Source organism: Bos mutus, chromosome 21, assembly GCF_027580195.1.
Source record: "Bos mutus isolate GX-2022 chromosome 21, NWIPB_WYAK_1.1, whole genome shotgun sequence".
NCBI lineage: Eukaryota > Metazoa > Chordata > Mammalia > Artiodactyla > Bovidae > Bos > Bos mutus.
In genome coordinates, this window is record NC_091637.1 from 57,557,109 (window position 1) to 57,572,786 (window position 15,678).

General features: G+C 52.3%; 1 protein-coding gene across 3 annotated transcripts in view; it reads right to left on the reverse strand.

Moving 5' to 3' along the window:
* PRIMA1 (proline rich membrane anchor 1) overlaps positions 1-14,905 on the reverse strand; it is a 70,927-nt gene extending 56,022 nt beyond the window's left edge. The window contains exons 1-3 of one of the 3 annotated variants that reach the window (XR_011461549.1): positions 14,675-14,905; positions 13,744-13,867; positions 6,248-6,383 (exon numbers count right to left, since the gene is read on the reverse strand). Coding sequence is in view for 2 of the 3 variants with exons in the window: in XM_070357880.1 (XP_070213981.1) it covers positions 6,248-6,383; positions 13,744-13,836 (229 nt within the window). In the remaining variant the exon portion in view is untranslated. Of the gene's footprint in view, positions 1-6,247; positions 6,384-13,743; positions 13,868-14,510; positions 14,599-14,674 lie in introns of those variants that run through there. The other 2 variants (XM_070357880.1, XM_070357881.1) reach the window with 2 other exon arrangements.
* Positions 14,906-15,678: the final 773 nt, after the last annotated feature.

Genomic DNA, 15,678 nt, shown 5'->3' on the forward strand with positions numbered 1-15,678 from the left:
AACAACAAGAAATAAACTGAAAAACCATGTTGCCTTTGCTAGAAGAAGGGTGGCGCAGTAATAGATGACCCACCATCCTGGCTTGCCCAGGATGACTAAAGAGTTTCTGGGTGAGAAAAGGAGTATTTCCTGCCATGTCAGTAAACAAGGATGTCACAGTCATTAGCGACTGCAGCCTCCAAAGTGAGTTCCTAAGCCTTAAGGGCACTCAGGAAAGAGAAGAATACCTGAGATCTAGAAGCCATCAAGATTGCAGCCACTCCCTACAGTGAGCCCCAAGGGAGCTCAGGATGTGAAAAATATGGGATTCTGGCCCAGGACAGCTGAGATGCATATGAAAGGAATGATTGCAGACAGCCCAGACTCTTGCATCTTCCCATACAGAGAAAAGCACTAAATTTCTTAACTTGGGATATCTGGCTTTCTTTAAGTAACAATAATCTTTTGATGTTCAGACTACCTGTCCATTGTTGCAAAACTTCTATATAACCATCGCTTCCTTGGAACAGTTCTCCCAGGGTCACCTGCGACGCTGTCTCCCAGACTTGAAGTCCTAAAAATTCTCATCTAATAAAACATAACTCTCAACTTTTGCTGCTGCTGCTGCTGCTAAGTCGCTTCAATCGTGTCCGACTCTGTGCGACCCCATAGACGGCAGCCCACAAGGCTCCCCCGTCCCTGGGATTCTCCAGGCAAGAACACTGGAGTGGGTTGCCATTTCCTTCTCCAGTGCATGAAAGTGAAAAGTGAAAGGGAAGTCGCTCAGTCGTGTCTGACTCTTCACGACCCCATGGACTGCAGCCTACCAGGCTCCTCCATCCATGGGATTTTCCAAGCAAGAGTACTGGAGTGGGTTGCCATTGCCTTCTCCATCTCAACTTTTAGCTTGTGACTATTTTTTAAGTTGACACTGGGATGTGGAGCTTCCAGGGCTAAAGCCAGGAGAGTCCCAGCCAACCGAAGACATTCTGCTTGCCCTGAGCAGCAGGGCAGCAGCAGGTGCTATTTGGATGAAAGGGGAGACATGCCTGGCCACAGGGACAATGCCCCACAATTCTGGCAAATATTTCTGATCCATCCTTTGCAGAGGTTTCCTTTGTGTGCTCTTTCTCCTTCTACCCCAGACACACACCCTGAAGCCCACACTCCTGAAGAAGGACATTCTACAGCAGGGCACCTCCTGTGTGATCCTGATGCTCCTAACTCAGGGCCTCTGCTTCAGCCACTTTAAGGACTGTCTGGCCTTCTCTGCTCCTGCCTATCCAAGGTCTACCTGGGAATTCTCCCATGTCATCCTGGATCCTCCTTTCCTGCCTTTTTCAGAATTAAATATCCTTCCCCAAAGCACTGTTTCCTTTCCCAAGTCTAACACTCCGAGGTAGCTCTTCATCAGAATGATTTTCATGAAACAGTTAGCAGCAATGGATACTAGTGCAGTGTCCACTGACATGAATCCTCCAGTCAATCCCATTGGTAGGTGAAAATCTTACACCTTAAACTCAAACTTAAGTTTACCAGCCCTTTCTGAACAGTCCTACACCTTTGGTAGGAATGTACATTGGTGCAGCTACTATGGAGAACAGGGAGCTGCCTTTAAAAACTAAAAATAGAGCTCCCATATGATCTGGCAATCCCACTCCTAGGTATATATCTGGAGGAAATCATAACTCAAAAAGATACATGCACCCCGGTGTTCATTGCAGCATTGTTTACAATAGCCAAATACGGAAGCAACCTAGCTGTTCTACCACAGATGAATGGATAAAGATGTGTTTTACACACACACACACACACATATATATATATTACTCAGTCATAAAAAAGAATGAAATAATGTCATTTGCCCCAACATGGATGGACCTAGAGATTATCTTACTAAGTAAGCCAGACAGAGAAATATAAATGATACTGCTTATGTGTGGAACCTTAAAAGGTGATGCAAAACTCATTCACAAAACAAACAGACTCAAAGACTTAGAAAACCAACTTACATTACCAAAGGAGAAAGGTGGGTGGGGGGAGGGATAAATTAGGAGGTTAGTATCAACATACACATTCTACCATATATAAAATACAAAATCAACAAGGACCTACTGTATAGCGCAGAAAACTCTACTCAATACTCTGTAATAACCTATATGGGAAAAGAATCTGAGAAGAGATCGATGTTTGTATATGTGTAACTGAATCTCTGTGTTGTACACCTGAAACTAACACAACACTGTTAATCAACTGTACACCAATATAAAATTCAAAAAATCTTACCAGCCCTCTTAAAATCGTGCAGAGGAAGTGGCAGTGCTAGCACACCAACCCAGGCTCAGGGCCTCGGCCTCTTAAGCTGTGTTCTCAGTTTTTTTTCATTACTCAGGCCATGCGGGTGAGGACAAGTCCCCATGGGCCTCCAGTGCACTCAACACATGACTGGATGCAGAGCAGACACTCAACAAACATTCAGCAGGTAAATCAGAAGCCCTTGTGAGTGGCTGGGATGCAGGCACCTCTGATGACCAAAGGATCAAAGCTCTGCATCCTGGGAAACTCTTGAGTCCTGGCCAAACTGGGATGGTGGGTCACCTATTGCTGGAGCCAGCCAGATGCTCGGAGCCAGTGTATCCAGAAGGACGGCAGGAAGGATCCTCCCATGGACATCCTCTGCAGAAGATGGGCTGCTGGGCCATGAGCTCCCTGCGGACAGGAGCTGCCCCTCTCTTGCTCACCATTTATGTCCTAGCCCCTGGCATGTATCAGTACCTGGGGAGCTCTGTGCACACCTGCTGAACGACCACACAGGCTTCACAGCATTGAAGTCCTGTTACCCCTGGGGGAGGCTAATTCCCCAAGGATTACAGAATGAGCGTTAGTTGTGCATGTGGCCGTAGGTCTGTCTGACATTACTGGGCTGTACTCAAGGGTGAGCTTCTGGGCTGAGCTCAGTGAGGACCAAGAGAGTATATAAAACACATTCTCCATCACTGGTCTAATCTACCAAGCATACCAAGGCTATGGTGTTACATCCACTCTCCTCCTGTCCAGCATCTAAATCATCATCCTTAGGTTACAACCCCTCTACCTGGATTTTCCTTTGAGAAGCCACCATCCCCTTAACCCCTATCTGTATACTTCAACTGTCCAGGGTGGTCACATGGCCCAGGCCCGGCCAATCAGCACATTCCATCTCACAGGCTACCATGATTGGTCCAAGGGTGGACATGTGACTCAAGCTGGTCCAATGAAAGTCAGCCTCGGGGTGACTTTCACCTTAGGTGAATGATTGAGAAACAGAAGCTCTCTGAGTGAAGAGATGACTAACTGTAAGGCTGATGGAATCCTGGAAACTGGAGCCACAGGGACTGGGCCAGCTTGAGAGAAAAGGAGACCCAGGAGAAATCAGAAGAGAGAGATGGAGACAGAAACCCAGTTCATCATATAAGACCTGTTGCTGGAATATTCCAATACATGAGCCAAAAACCAAACATCTCTCTCTAGCTTTCACATCACTCACGCCACTTCAAGATGGGTTTCTGCCACTCCTAACTGAAAAAGTTGCATCACAGAATCAAACAACTCCTGCTGTCCTCTCACCCAGAAGTGTCCTCAGGCCCCAAGCTTACATGAGGCATCTGGCACTCATACTTGGCACTCCTGCCCACTTCTCTACAGCCCCCCACCTGGCTTCAGGCCTTCGTAGGTGATCTGGGGCCTGGAGTATCTCAAGGGTCCCCACTTGACCCCAGTCAGGCAGCTGACCCCAATCCACCCGCTATGTTGTCAGGAAAGTTGACTTTCTGAAGCAGACAGCATGTCACTTATTTGCTTAATACCTCCATGGGTTCGTGGCTACCCAGAGCAGGGTTTCCTAAAGGAGGAAGTGAATGTCCCTGTAGGTAAGTGAGCCGGTCTTAGACAGCACATAGAGCCGGCACCCAGACACATGGTAATAGAACAAGAAACTTAAGCTCCTTTTGATTCTCTTGCAAACCTTCTGGTTTCTTTCTAGAGAACATCTCTGCACGGGGCACGTGTGGCCCTGACAGGTCTCTCCAACCTACTGCGCTCCCTTTTTAGCAGAAAGAGAGAAGGCCTCAAGCTCAGACCCTTCCATGACAGGCCGGAACGTTAAAACGCTGGTTTGTGTCCATCGCCTTTGTTTTTATAGTCACCTTCTATTTATGTAAGTGATTCCGGTTTTGCACTGAGAATAGTTACAGAAAGTTTCCTTTGGAGACTAATTTGTATAAACACAAAAGTGAGTCTGTTTAAAGTAAAAAAAAAAAAGAAATAAGGCAAACCACAGGAGGCATTTGGATACGGTGAATGTTTGGCAAACAATGGTGAAAAGGATGAAATGTAACCTACTCAGCCAGGCACACAAGGCCCTTCACTGTCCACCCCTTGACATTCCTTCAAACCCTCGGAGGGGCTTGGGCCTCCTGAGACTACTTGCAGAGTCATACCTCTAAGACTTTGCTCTTGCCGTTCCTCCTGCCCAGATGCCCTTTCCCCATAACCTCCTCATGGACCTGGAACAATTCCACTTACTATGAAGACCCAAGTCAGTGTCACTGTTTCCTGTGGTTGGAGTTTGGTCCAACTACTCCAGGATTTTCAGTGGACCTAGAGAGCAATTTCTGTGCCCCCTCAGGTGACTTTGTGTGGGTTCCTTGAGGCCAAGAGATCCCAGAAACCAGAATGGCCTTTCAGGTCTGTGTCTGGCACTAGAGGCTCAGTTAGCACAAGATGAACTGAACAGACTCTAATTGGGGGATGTGGATGCATCAGGTACCAACATGCCTGGAGGCAGCGCAGACCTGGAGTCTGAATAGTGGAGGGAGAAGGAATTCTAAGGCAGGGAAGAGAGTGAGGGGCAGGGGCCTGAGGCCGGGCCCCACAGCTTTCCTTCAGGAGAGAGGAGAAAGGTGAGCATCTTGGGATAGTGGGATCCTGCATGGTACCACAGCAGAGGGCCTGGTAGGCTGAGGCTCTTGACTCTAACGTGCATCTGAATCCCCTCAGAACTTGTCAGGATGCCAACTCCGCAGCCCCACCCCAAAGGCTCTGACTCGGTGGGTTACAGTGAGCCTGTAAAGCTCCACTTTAAAACGAATGCTTCAGGTGATGTTGAGGGCCACTCTCTGAAAAGCACTGAGCCACAAGTGTCAGGGAAGACTGGACACAGGTAGGGACCCTAGGGCTTCCCTGGCGGCTCAGAATCTGCCTCTAATTCGAGAGACATGGGTTCGATCCCTGGGGAAGGGAATGGCAACCCACTCTAGGATTCTTGCCTGGAGAATTCCATGGACAGAGGAGCCTGGCGGGCTGTAGTCCATGGGTCACAAAGAGTTGGATACAACTGAGATACGAGCACTTTCACTTTTTTGGGGGTGGGGAGAACCTATAGACAAAATGCAGAAATATGCATGAACTGCCAAAGGTCCCCCAGCACACTGCATCCCGGCCTGGACACTGAGAGCCTGGAAACAGGGCTTACCAGAGAACAAACCTCGTCAAGGTTATTTCAAATATGCCCCAAATAACTCAACAGAGATATGTTTAATGAGGTGGATCCACGCATGAGCTCACGCATTCTACAGGCCGCAACTTGGGTGATCCAATCAAAATACAGAATCTCTTGTTAGAGACCTTCTCAACTGGCAATTGTAGACATGGAACTTAACCCCTGCCGGTCAGGACTGAGGCTCTTTCTGGCTAAAGAAGCCCTCCTTTGTTTACAATCAAATTGTTCAGAGATGAAATCCAGGCAAACAAGTAGGGGTTGCGGTGGAGGGGGGAGGTTAGCAGAATAGACTGCAAATAGCTGGGAGGTATCTGTGTAACTTTGTTCCCAGAGCCTCCACTTGGGTTCTATACTAATTGCTGTCTTACACGTGAATGAAAATCAGAAAACGCAACCGTGCTCACGGGAGGGGGATTTCAGGCCAGCGTCCGTGGCTGACCCCTCTTCAAGGTCTGGCCTTCGGAACAATCCAGGCAGAGTCACTCATCAAATGGAGATTGACTTTTATCTGATTACCCGATGGAGAAACATCCTTCTCCATCTCACAGGAGCACGCTGTGGGAAAGGCGTTTTGCAGACTGCAGGGAAAAGTTGGGCCTTGGCTTCCCTCCTGCTCGGCCAGTGGAAAATTACAAAGAAAGCAGGGCTGTCCTCTGCTCTCCTCAGGGGTTCTTCCTGGGCCCCGGAAAACAGAGAGAAACCGGAAACACGGAGCGAGCCTGTGCTTACCTGGGGCGGAGAGGAGTCTGGGAGGTGGCGGGGGCGGGGGTGGTGGTGGCAGCGGGGGCGGGGGCCGGCACTGGCAGACGTGTTGACAGCTGTCGGTCACCTTGGAGCAGGACTTCTGGGGCTCACCGTGCGTCACCTGCAGAAATGGGCACAGGTGCCCAAGAGAAGCCAATGAGGCAACTGGGAGCCCAGATGCTCCCTCCCCACCGCTCCCCGCAACACACCTCACCACCCCCGGCCTCGGCAGGAAGGACAGAAGTTGGGTTGGCTCAAAGGAAACCACTTTATGGGAGGCTGGCCTGGGAGGACTGGAGAGCAAGGTTTCATTTCTAGCCCTGCCAGGAACCAGCCATGGGACCGGGGCAATAGGTTTGGGTACCCGTGAGAGGCAAACGAGTGCTCTAAGGTGAACTAGAATCTACCTATCAAACAAACGAAACTGAGGCCCAGGCAGGAGAAGTGGCCGCCTGAGGCTCTCACACCCAGACCAGAACACTGATTCCACCTCCTCAGTAACCTGACCCACTGCCTGCTTCTCCAGTCTTCCTCAAGCCCTGGCCTCCTCTCTGGCCACAGCTCTTGATGGCCTTCCTGTGTCCACTCTGGGCCAAGGTCCCCTCATCTTGAAGGAGGCCTCTTACCCAGCCAGGGCTCTTCTTTGGTGGCTGTGTGACTAAGGGGACCGAGCAACATCCCCAGTGTTATCCACGAGGCCCCCGACTGGTCTTGTGGGAAACACACCTGATCAAACTGCCTGCACTCAGCCCCCACCAGCCCTGAATGCCTGTCCACAGCTCAGGGGATCCCGTGGCCACAGGGCCCTGAGCGGGAGGGCAGCCCTCCCTTCATGCTCTGGCCCTCTGCTCTGCTCTCAAAACCTTCTTTCCGGTCCTTGGCTCCTGACTGTGCTCCCGCCTTTTGCACTGGCTGCTCCAATGGCCTGGAATTTTCTCCCACACCTTTCCCCCTGCTTTACCTGTTATTCAGCTCAGCTATCACCTCCTCAGGGAAGCATCTCTGACCGCCCTGGCCATTACAAGCCCTCCTGGTACTGGATTTCACTCTACGGGACAGAAATCCACATTGGAGTGTTTACCCAGTTCATTCTCCTGTTTACTGGACTCTAAGGTCTCTGGGGTCAGGAGTCAGGCCTTTTTCCTCTCACCATCATATCACCTAAGCAAATGCCTGAAATTCACCAGAATCCACACCTCTTGAATCCTGGGTTGGTGTTCTTTCGACTTCAGTCCCAGTCTCCCCATACATAAGCTACAAAGGGGAGCAAAAGTGGGTGGGTGTTCACCTAGGGGATGCCAGCTCTGCTTGCTCGTTAGACTCTCCAGGCATCTTGAAAAGATACTCATGCCTGAGCCTCTCTCATGCCAGTCAAATCAGAATTTCTGCAGGTGGAGCTGGGCATGCGAATTTTGCTGAAGCATCCTGGGTTAAACTTCCAATGCATAGCCAGTGAGAGAATGGCTGGTTTAGACCCACTCCCAGCATCCCTCATGGCAGACAGCCATACATCTTTGAGCCTAGCATTTTCTGACTGTCCCGGAGAACAACTGATTTAAAGACATGAAGGAAGGGGTTGGTGGTCACCTGCTACCTCAGGGAGGGCCAGAGTTCATTTCTCTGGCTGTCATCTCCCATGAGTAGAAACCCACGACCTCAGTTTCTCTGCAACCGGCCAGGGTAGGCCTGCCTTTGAAGGCCAGTGTAGACCTGTCTTTGGAGGCCAGTGTAGACCCTCTGCTGCATGTGTCCCAGCTGGCAGAGACAGCCAGCAGGGCTCGGCTGCTCCCTTGACACATGGCAGAAGTGAACAGGATGGGTAATGGCACCAGGAGGTGGACTGATGTACAGCCCTGACTGAATATGTACAAGGCCATGAAGCTCCTGCTCACCACCTTTTAGTGTTTTAAAGGACCACTGACTGCATTTCAAACCCTGGAAGGCCATCTTATCTTGCAAGAAAGTATCCTCAGATGGTAAGCCTTTTCTCGGTTGTCTTAGGGAGATGATGAGCTCCTTAGACGTCACGGCCAAACCACTGGCTTCTCCCCCAGCGCAGTGGTCAGCCCTCTCATCACCCATCACGGAGACTGTTCTCTGGATTCCGACCTTCCAAGACCCTGGGGCCTGCTTGAAAGCTCCCTTCTCCCAACCGCTGGCCTCTGAGATCGCTTCTACACTGAACTCCACCAAGTGTGTGAACATCAAGCAATGCCGTTGCCAAAGCAATCACTTCTGCATTCTCCAAGGTGCAGTTCACACGAGAAGGTTCACGATGAGCACATTTGTTTAACCTGGCCCAACCCAGTGACCTATTTTTGTGAGAGGCTACGAGGGCACAGATGGATCAGAGGGCTTCATGTGATGAAATTACAAGCAGAGACCGAGTTTCGAGGCGGAAGGGGGCGGGGAAGGAAAGTCACACCCTACATCTTAAACATCTGGTCTCTGGTATCATGGTCCCACTGAAAAGGGAGTGAGCACAACTGCCTAACCAACAATAAGCACACACTAATATTGCCACCACCCTATTACCCAGCCTGGGTGGGCTATCCTCCCGGAGGCAGGGGCCCACTTGGGTCCCTCACTGGTTTGGACCAGTACAAGCCTGTGGCTGCTGAACCTCCCTTGACCGACAGCTGGTAACACAGGCCCTGCATCCACATCTGTACATCCTTCAGGCCCAGCTCTTACACGGTCTTCCCGGGCAAGCCATCCTGAAGCCCACAGCCCCCAGAATTAGACCCAGCTACCCAGTGCTGCCCCTTCACTTCATAAACCTCTTCTCTGGGGCACTTTCCCCCTGTTACGTAATGTCTGTCTTTGCACCACCCCCAACCAGACACACACACACTAAGTTGTGAGCATCTTGGAACAGAAAGGCAGGTGGGTCTGTGCTTTATGAGTCCTGATGGAACATGATTTCCTGAGCCCTACTGTGTGTCAGTCATGGGACACATGCGCTGATTGCACAACGAGAATAATCGCGAGATGGAGCTGGTATCATCCATACCTATAGGACGACAGGCTGGGCAAGGCTAAGTGATGGACCAGAGTTGCACCGGGCCCGACACTCAGCTGGTGACCAGTGCAAACGTGTGCTGTGGAAGGTCTGCCCGGCAGTGGAGAAACATGGAACCTACCCTGGACCCCAGCTCCAGGACCACTAGTTCCGCGGATTGGCAGTGTTTTGTTTAGACCAGTAAAGAGGAATCCTCAATACCACACGCTTGTCTCAATCCCTGGCCTGGTTGGGTTACATCCTGGGAAGTCTCACAGGAGAGTAAACTTGCCCCTGAAGTCACCTGCTCTTAGCTGGACTTGACCAAGAAGGAGCAGAGGCCCAGAGAGGGACAATGACCCACCTAAAGCCTGCATCGTGACTTCCTGTGGCCGCTTTTTATTCCAGTTTTACCATCACCTGCCTTCCTTTCCCCGCTCTGCAGTGTTCTCCTGAGGCCAGAATCCTGAGGTCCAGAGAGGCCCCAAGAGGTCCCGCAGTCACCTGCATTTGGTCCCCGGCACAGTGGTCTGGGGAACACGGGGCTCGTGGCAGCCAGTTCCCACACCTGGCCTCCTCAGGAGTCCCTGAATCCATCCACTTCTCATTCCACAGCCACAGCCCTAAACCAAGGCACCACCACGTCTTCACAGCTCCCTCGCCTCTCTCCAGGGCTGCCTGGCAAACTATAGGACACCCTGTAAAGTTTTAGGTAAATAATAAACACTTTTAAGTATAAATATGTTCCAAAGATTGTATGGAGTGTACCTATGTTCAAGAATAATCCATTGTCTATCTGAAAATTTAACTGGACAGTCTATATTCTTTTTAAAGATTTTTTGATGTGGACCTTTTTTAAAGCCTGTATTGAACTTGTTACAATATCGCCTTTCTTTCACGTGTTGATTTTTTGGCCACCAGGCATGTAGGATCTTAACTCTCCGACCAAGAACTAAAACCACACCCCCTGCATTGGAAGGCAAAGTCTTAACCACTGGTTCACAACAGAAGTCCCCAGCTTGTATTTTTATTTGCTAAATCTGGCAACCTGACTCTCATCACCCCTTGCCTCAATCCTTCCCTGAATCCTAATCTTCTGTTGAAGCTGGTTGGAGATTTCTAAAATGCTAATTTAAGACTGTGTCATCTCTTTCTGAGAAAAACTTTCCCTGGCCCCCAGAGTCTTCAGGATCAAGCCCAAACTGTAAGACACGACATTAGTGGCTTACAACAGAGGTCTCACCTGGGGAACCCCTCCCCAGGGTTCTTCCAGTGCCCTGCCCTCTCCTCCCACCGGGGGGCTGTTCCCTCCAGTCTGGACACTTCACTCAACTCACAGTTGCATCCTGACTCCTGACTTCTTGTTCCTGTCTCGGCTAAAGCACTGTACCTACATTTTCTCTGGATCTTCTACCAGCTCCCATCTCTAAGCTATTTGCTCCTACCAAGCGTACTTGCCTACCATGACTTGTTTAACAATCTCTCCAGTGCTAGACTGTCAGTGCCATGAAGGCAGGGAGCAGTACATTTCCCTTGCCCTTAACACGGGGCCTGGCAAAGAGTAGGTGCCGGATAAATGCAGCTGACTAAATAAGTGAAGCTGTAATGACTGTCCACAGGGGCAGGGGCTTGGCAATTGCTTGGGTCCGGGATGGTTCCTTGTTGTCGCTCAGAGACCCACAGGCCCGTATCTGAGCCTGACTCTCTGACGACTGCTTTCGGAGGGCGCCCACAAAGATGATGGCTCCTGACATCTTTTATCGAGACAGGCCAGCACCACAGTAACTTGACGAGACACACTCCTGTCACACCTAATAAATTCGCCAACCTGTCATCCTCTTCACTTGCAGAAAAAAAAGACTCATCTGGAAGTGAACTTAGAAGAACCCTAAATAACAGAAGCTCAGAATCTCAATTCCAGACACATGAAGGAAAAAAGAGAGAAAAGGCTTAACAGTGCCCCCACCATCCTTGCGGCTATTTAATGTCATCTGACTTTAATGATTAAGTTTCTTTTCATCCAGGAAGCAGCCAGAGGCTCCGGGGCTGATCTCAAGGTTGGAATCTGGTGCTTGGAGGGGCCACACAGAGCTCTGCTTCATCAACCATCCTGTTAATTACAGGACTTGGTTGTGCTGGCTCACACTGCCAGATGTTTACAACTCCTCCAGCAAAAAGCTCATAAAAGCATAGACAGATTTTTTTCTATTCAAGAAACTCCTGTGACGTCACACATGATAATCTCTCCACTTAAAGGGAAACACATGGCTTTGTGCACTTCAACTTTTCTCCCCTCTCTTCTCCTGAATTCAGTTCTGTTGCTCAAAAACCAGATTGATTCATTCCAAAGCCCCCTTTCCCCTTGGCTTCTCAGCCCTTATCATTTGTAGATTATTTTTCCAGCGCCTCCAGCCAAGATTTTATTGTCTACTTGTCTGGAGGGTTTCTTTCTAATTTATTTTCACAAAAATTGATTTATATTGAGTAAGGACATCTGAAACACACACACACACACACATTTGCTGGTGGAAGTACTGCCTGGCTGAAGGACACTGCTTACAAAAGGAGCTACTTTACAGTATTATTTCTCTTGGTGGGGGGTGTGTGGGGAGGTGGCAGGTCTCCAGTCTCTATCCTGCTAGCTCCCACAGCAAAATTCCAGTTCTTGGAGATTAACAACGTCACCATGTTGCTCTCCATACTAGCTGGAAAAGTCTCCCAGAAGAGGGCAAACTAAACAAATGAATATAAAAAGGAAGTGAGCTGAACATCTGAGGTTCAGCTAAAAGTTGAATGAGAAGAACTGGTCCCAAACCGCCCAAATGTTTAGAAGTGACAAAATTCTGAATCCCGAGAAGGCACAGCTGAGTTTAATAGCTGCCGTTTCACACATTAAACAAAGCTGTCAATTCCTAAAGGAAAACAATTGTGAGTGAGACAGACGCAAGCCAGAGAAGAGAGCAGAGGATGCGGCTAGTACTGGCGAAGGGGGAGTGTATACATCCCCTTTCCCCTCTCAAGCAGACACACTTTCTCAAGCTCTCCACCTAGATAGCTGGTTCCAGTATTATGGGCCCTGGTTATCTCCCAGTGGTCACTAGGGCTGCCATCACCAAGTTCATTCTCAGCGGGGCCCTGTCGCTTGGGACAGCTCATGAAACTTGGTGGCCTGGCAAGCAGTGTTGCCCCATCCCTTCTTCTCTGAACTGTCACCTCCTACTCAGGGCAACTATCTTGAATAGTCCCCAGCCCCCCAAATGCCACCAGGAGAACATGAAGCTGCAAATATCCCAGAGTGGGCATTTCAGTGTCTGAAATGGTAAAAATGTCCTCCAGACCCTGCGGAACCTCTAACAATTCAAAAGTGTTGCTGGGACTATGTAGCGATCAACAAGAGTACCTGGCTAGCCAGACAGATGAGCGATGTTACTATTCGTGACTTCCTAACATCAATAATTGCAGAAACAATGTCCATTCAGTGTTTAGTATGGTTGAGGCACCGAGCTAAACGATCTTTATCTCATCAGGTACTTATAATTGCACAGTGAGGAAGTAGAAACTAAGGTCCAGAGAGGTTAAGCACACTGCCTAAAGTTTCCCAGCTGGTAAGAGGCAGAGCTGGAGCTCAAAATTCACTGTGCGTATGTGCTAAGTCGCTTTGGTCGTGTCCAACTCTTTGCAACCTCAAGGACCACAGCCTGCCAGGCTCCTCTGTCCATGGGATTCTCCAGGCAACAATACTGGAGGGGGTTGCCAAGCCCGCCTCCAGGGGACCTTCCCAACCCAGGGAGCTGGCAACAAATTTCACCTCTTCACCATTCCAATGGACCACTGACTGTGTGTTCTGGGAAGCACCAGGGACCATCCCATCTACCCATCTCTCTGACCCTAACACAGGTCACTGGAGTTAGTGGCTCATTTGGTCTCTGTCCAGGAGGCATGGTGGGCCCAGGGTGAGGATACCATCCTCCGGCAATCCTTAGAGATGGACAACACCTTCCTACATTCCCCCATCAATAGCCACTTTGCAAAATCTGCCCCCCATCCTCAGCTCCACTGTCTGCAAGAAGCACAGTCGCTTCTGTGTTGAAGTCCAGTTTAAGAAGGCTAGGAAATCAAGAAGGTATATTCTTGGGATCATTTTTTCTAAGTTTGCCAAAGCTCTCAGGTTTATTTCTCTGCATTTCTGCAATGCAATATTATCATCCAGAAGGCATTCCCTGTGACCTGTTTGTTCCAAGGCGCTGTCCTGCGGGCCTCACTCAGCAGGCCAGGACTGAAGTCTCCTTCAGGAGTTTCTTATCTTTGCACGGCCAGAGTACCGGGAGCCGGAGCATCTTTTCCTTCCCTAAACTCTTCCCAGGACCAATCGGACGGGCAACTGCAGAAAGCCAGGGTCGTGGGAGTGAAGGGACAACCACCCGCTACCCCGTCCTGCCCAGGAAGTCGTCCTGGGCGCGCAGCCCGCGCCGCCGCTCACCTGCACGAAGCCCCAGAGCGGGTGGAGCGCGCAGTGCAGCAGCAGTGACGGCCAGCAGCAACCTCGGCGCAGCACCAGATCCCGGAGGAGCATCTCGGCCCGCGGCTCCCGCTCCCGGGGCGAACTGTCAGAGGAGCAAAGCTCGAGTCAGCCGGGCTCCACGGGCACCATCATGGTGGCGCACCCGCACCCGCAGCAGTCCGAACGCAGTGGGCACTCCCCTCACCCTGGGGCACCCTCGTGACCCAAGCCTGGCCCTTCACTCCAGCTTGCACCCTCGCCGACCCTTGGTGCACACTCACGGAGGCCGGCATTCCGGAACTCACACTCCGTCGTGGCGCACACCCCCCAAATCCTGCGTGCGTACCTTGGCCCCAGGCACACCTCCAGAAACATCCAAGTGCTCTTCCCGAACCCCGTGCACCTCCCCAGAAACAGTCGTGCACAACTCTCTCCCACTGTGAGCACACTTCAAACCCGGCGGGCGCCGCTCACCCTGTGGTGCACACCCACAGAATCTGCCGCTCACACCCACCGACTCCTGCCCGCACACTCGCTGACCCCCGCATGTACGGCACCGTGAAATCACACGCCGCGGGCACCCTGTCTGCCCCTCCAGCCCTCACTGCGCACACTGCAACAGAGGCACCTCGGTGCGCTCCCCGCTAGACCTCGCGCGCTCCGCCGAGCCCCGGCCTCCCGCCTCAGGGCGGGAGCTTCCCCCGCTTCTCCATCTCCGCCCGCACCCCTCCAGTGCCTCACGCCACCTTGCCTAGCGGCGGCCCCCACCGATCCTCGGCGCGGGGAAGAGAGGTCCTTGCTCGCTGCCCCCGCCCGAGGCAGAATCTGATCGCTAGCCGCCGGACGGCCCCCATTTAAAGCCAGCCGCCTCCCCAGTCCCCCGCCCTCTAGGCGGGGCCTCGGTCCTCACCCTGGCGACTGCGCGGGCGCCGAGGGGCTTCACATGCCGAGAAGGAACGCCGGGCACTGGAGCAAAAGTTTGCGCGCGGCTTGGGCCTCCCGGGCGGCTGAGCCCGGGGCCCGGGCCGGGCGCGCTCGCACGGGGCGCAGGGCGCGGTGGCTCCGGGCTGCGCTTGGCCGCGCGCGGGCCGGGAGGGGCGGCACCCCGCGCCTAGGAACTGGGCGGGCTGCCGAGGCGGAGGCGGAGGGCGGGGAAAGTCTCCTCCAAGCCTCCGGGAGCCGGCGGCGCGTGCCCTCCCCGGGTCCCCGCCCTTCGCGGTGGCGCCGCGCGGCTGCCCGGGGCGCGGGGGTGCCCGGGCTCTGACCGCCCCTCAAGCCGGCCCGCGAGAAGCAGCGGCTAGAGGCCCTGGCCTGGAGCGCCCGCTCGGGCCGCAAGGCAGCGGGCGGAGGCGAAATAAATAACGCACGAAAAAGGAAAACAGACGTGAGCAGAGCCAGAGCTCGCCCGCCTCCCGCCTGGTGCTGCGCGCCCGCCCGCGCTCTCCGCCGCCAGCGCCGCTGCAGTGATTCCTCGTCTCCATCTAGCGAGGCTATTGTGTATTGGGCGCTTAATAATTTATTTATCCACCCGCGAGGAAGAGGACTCCCAGCTCCCGAGGGGACTTGCTCCTTGCCTGCTGTCCTCTTCCCCTCCCGCCCCCCTTACAAGTTTCTTCGAGGCGGCGAGAAGGGGGTAAGGACTGACTTGCGGAGACCCCTTCTTTTGCGCTCGATCCTTGCGGACTCCCTCCCCTCCCCCGCCCCATTCCGAAGGAGGCGAAAATGCCCGGGAAGCCCGGGCTGGAGATGCAGGCCGCCCCTCCCGGGGCCAAGTGCTGTGTTCTCCCTTCTGTGGTCCCAGGCCAGGACACCGCTCCGGCCACTACATATTGGAAGGAGTTGCCGACGGCCCCTGGGGAGGGTCTCTCCACCCTCCACCACTGCTTTTCTCAAACTCCTATTTGAGGCGAGATT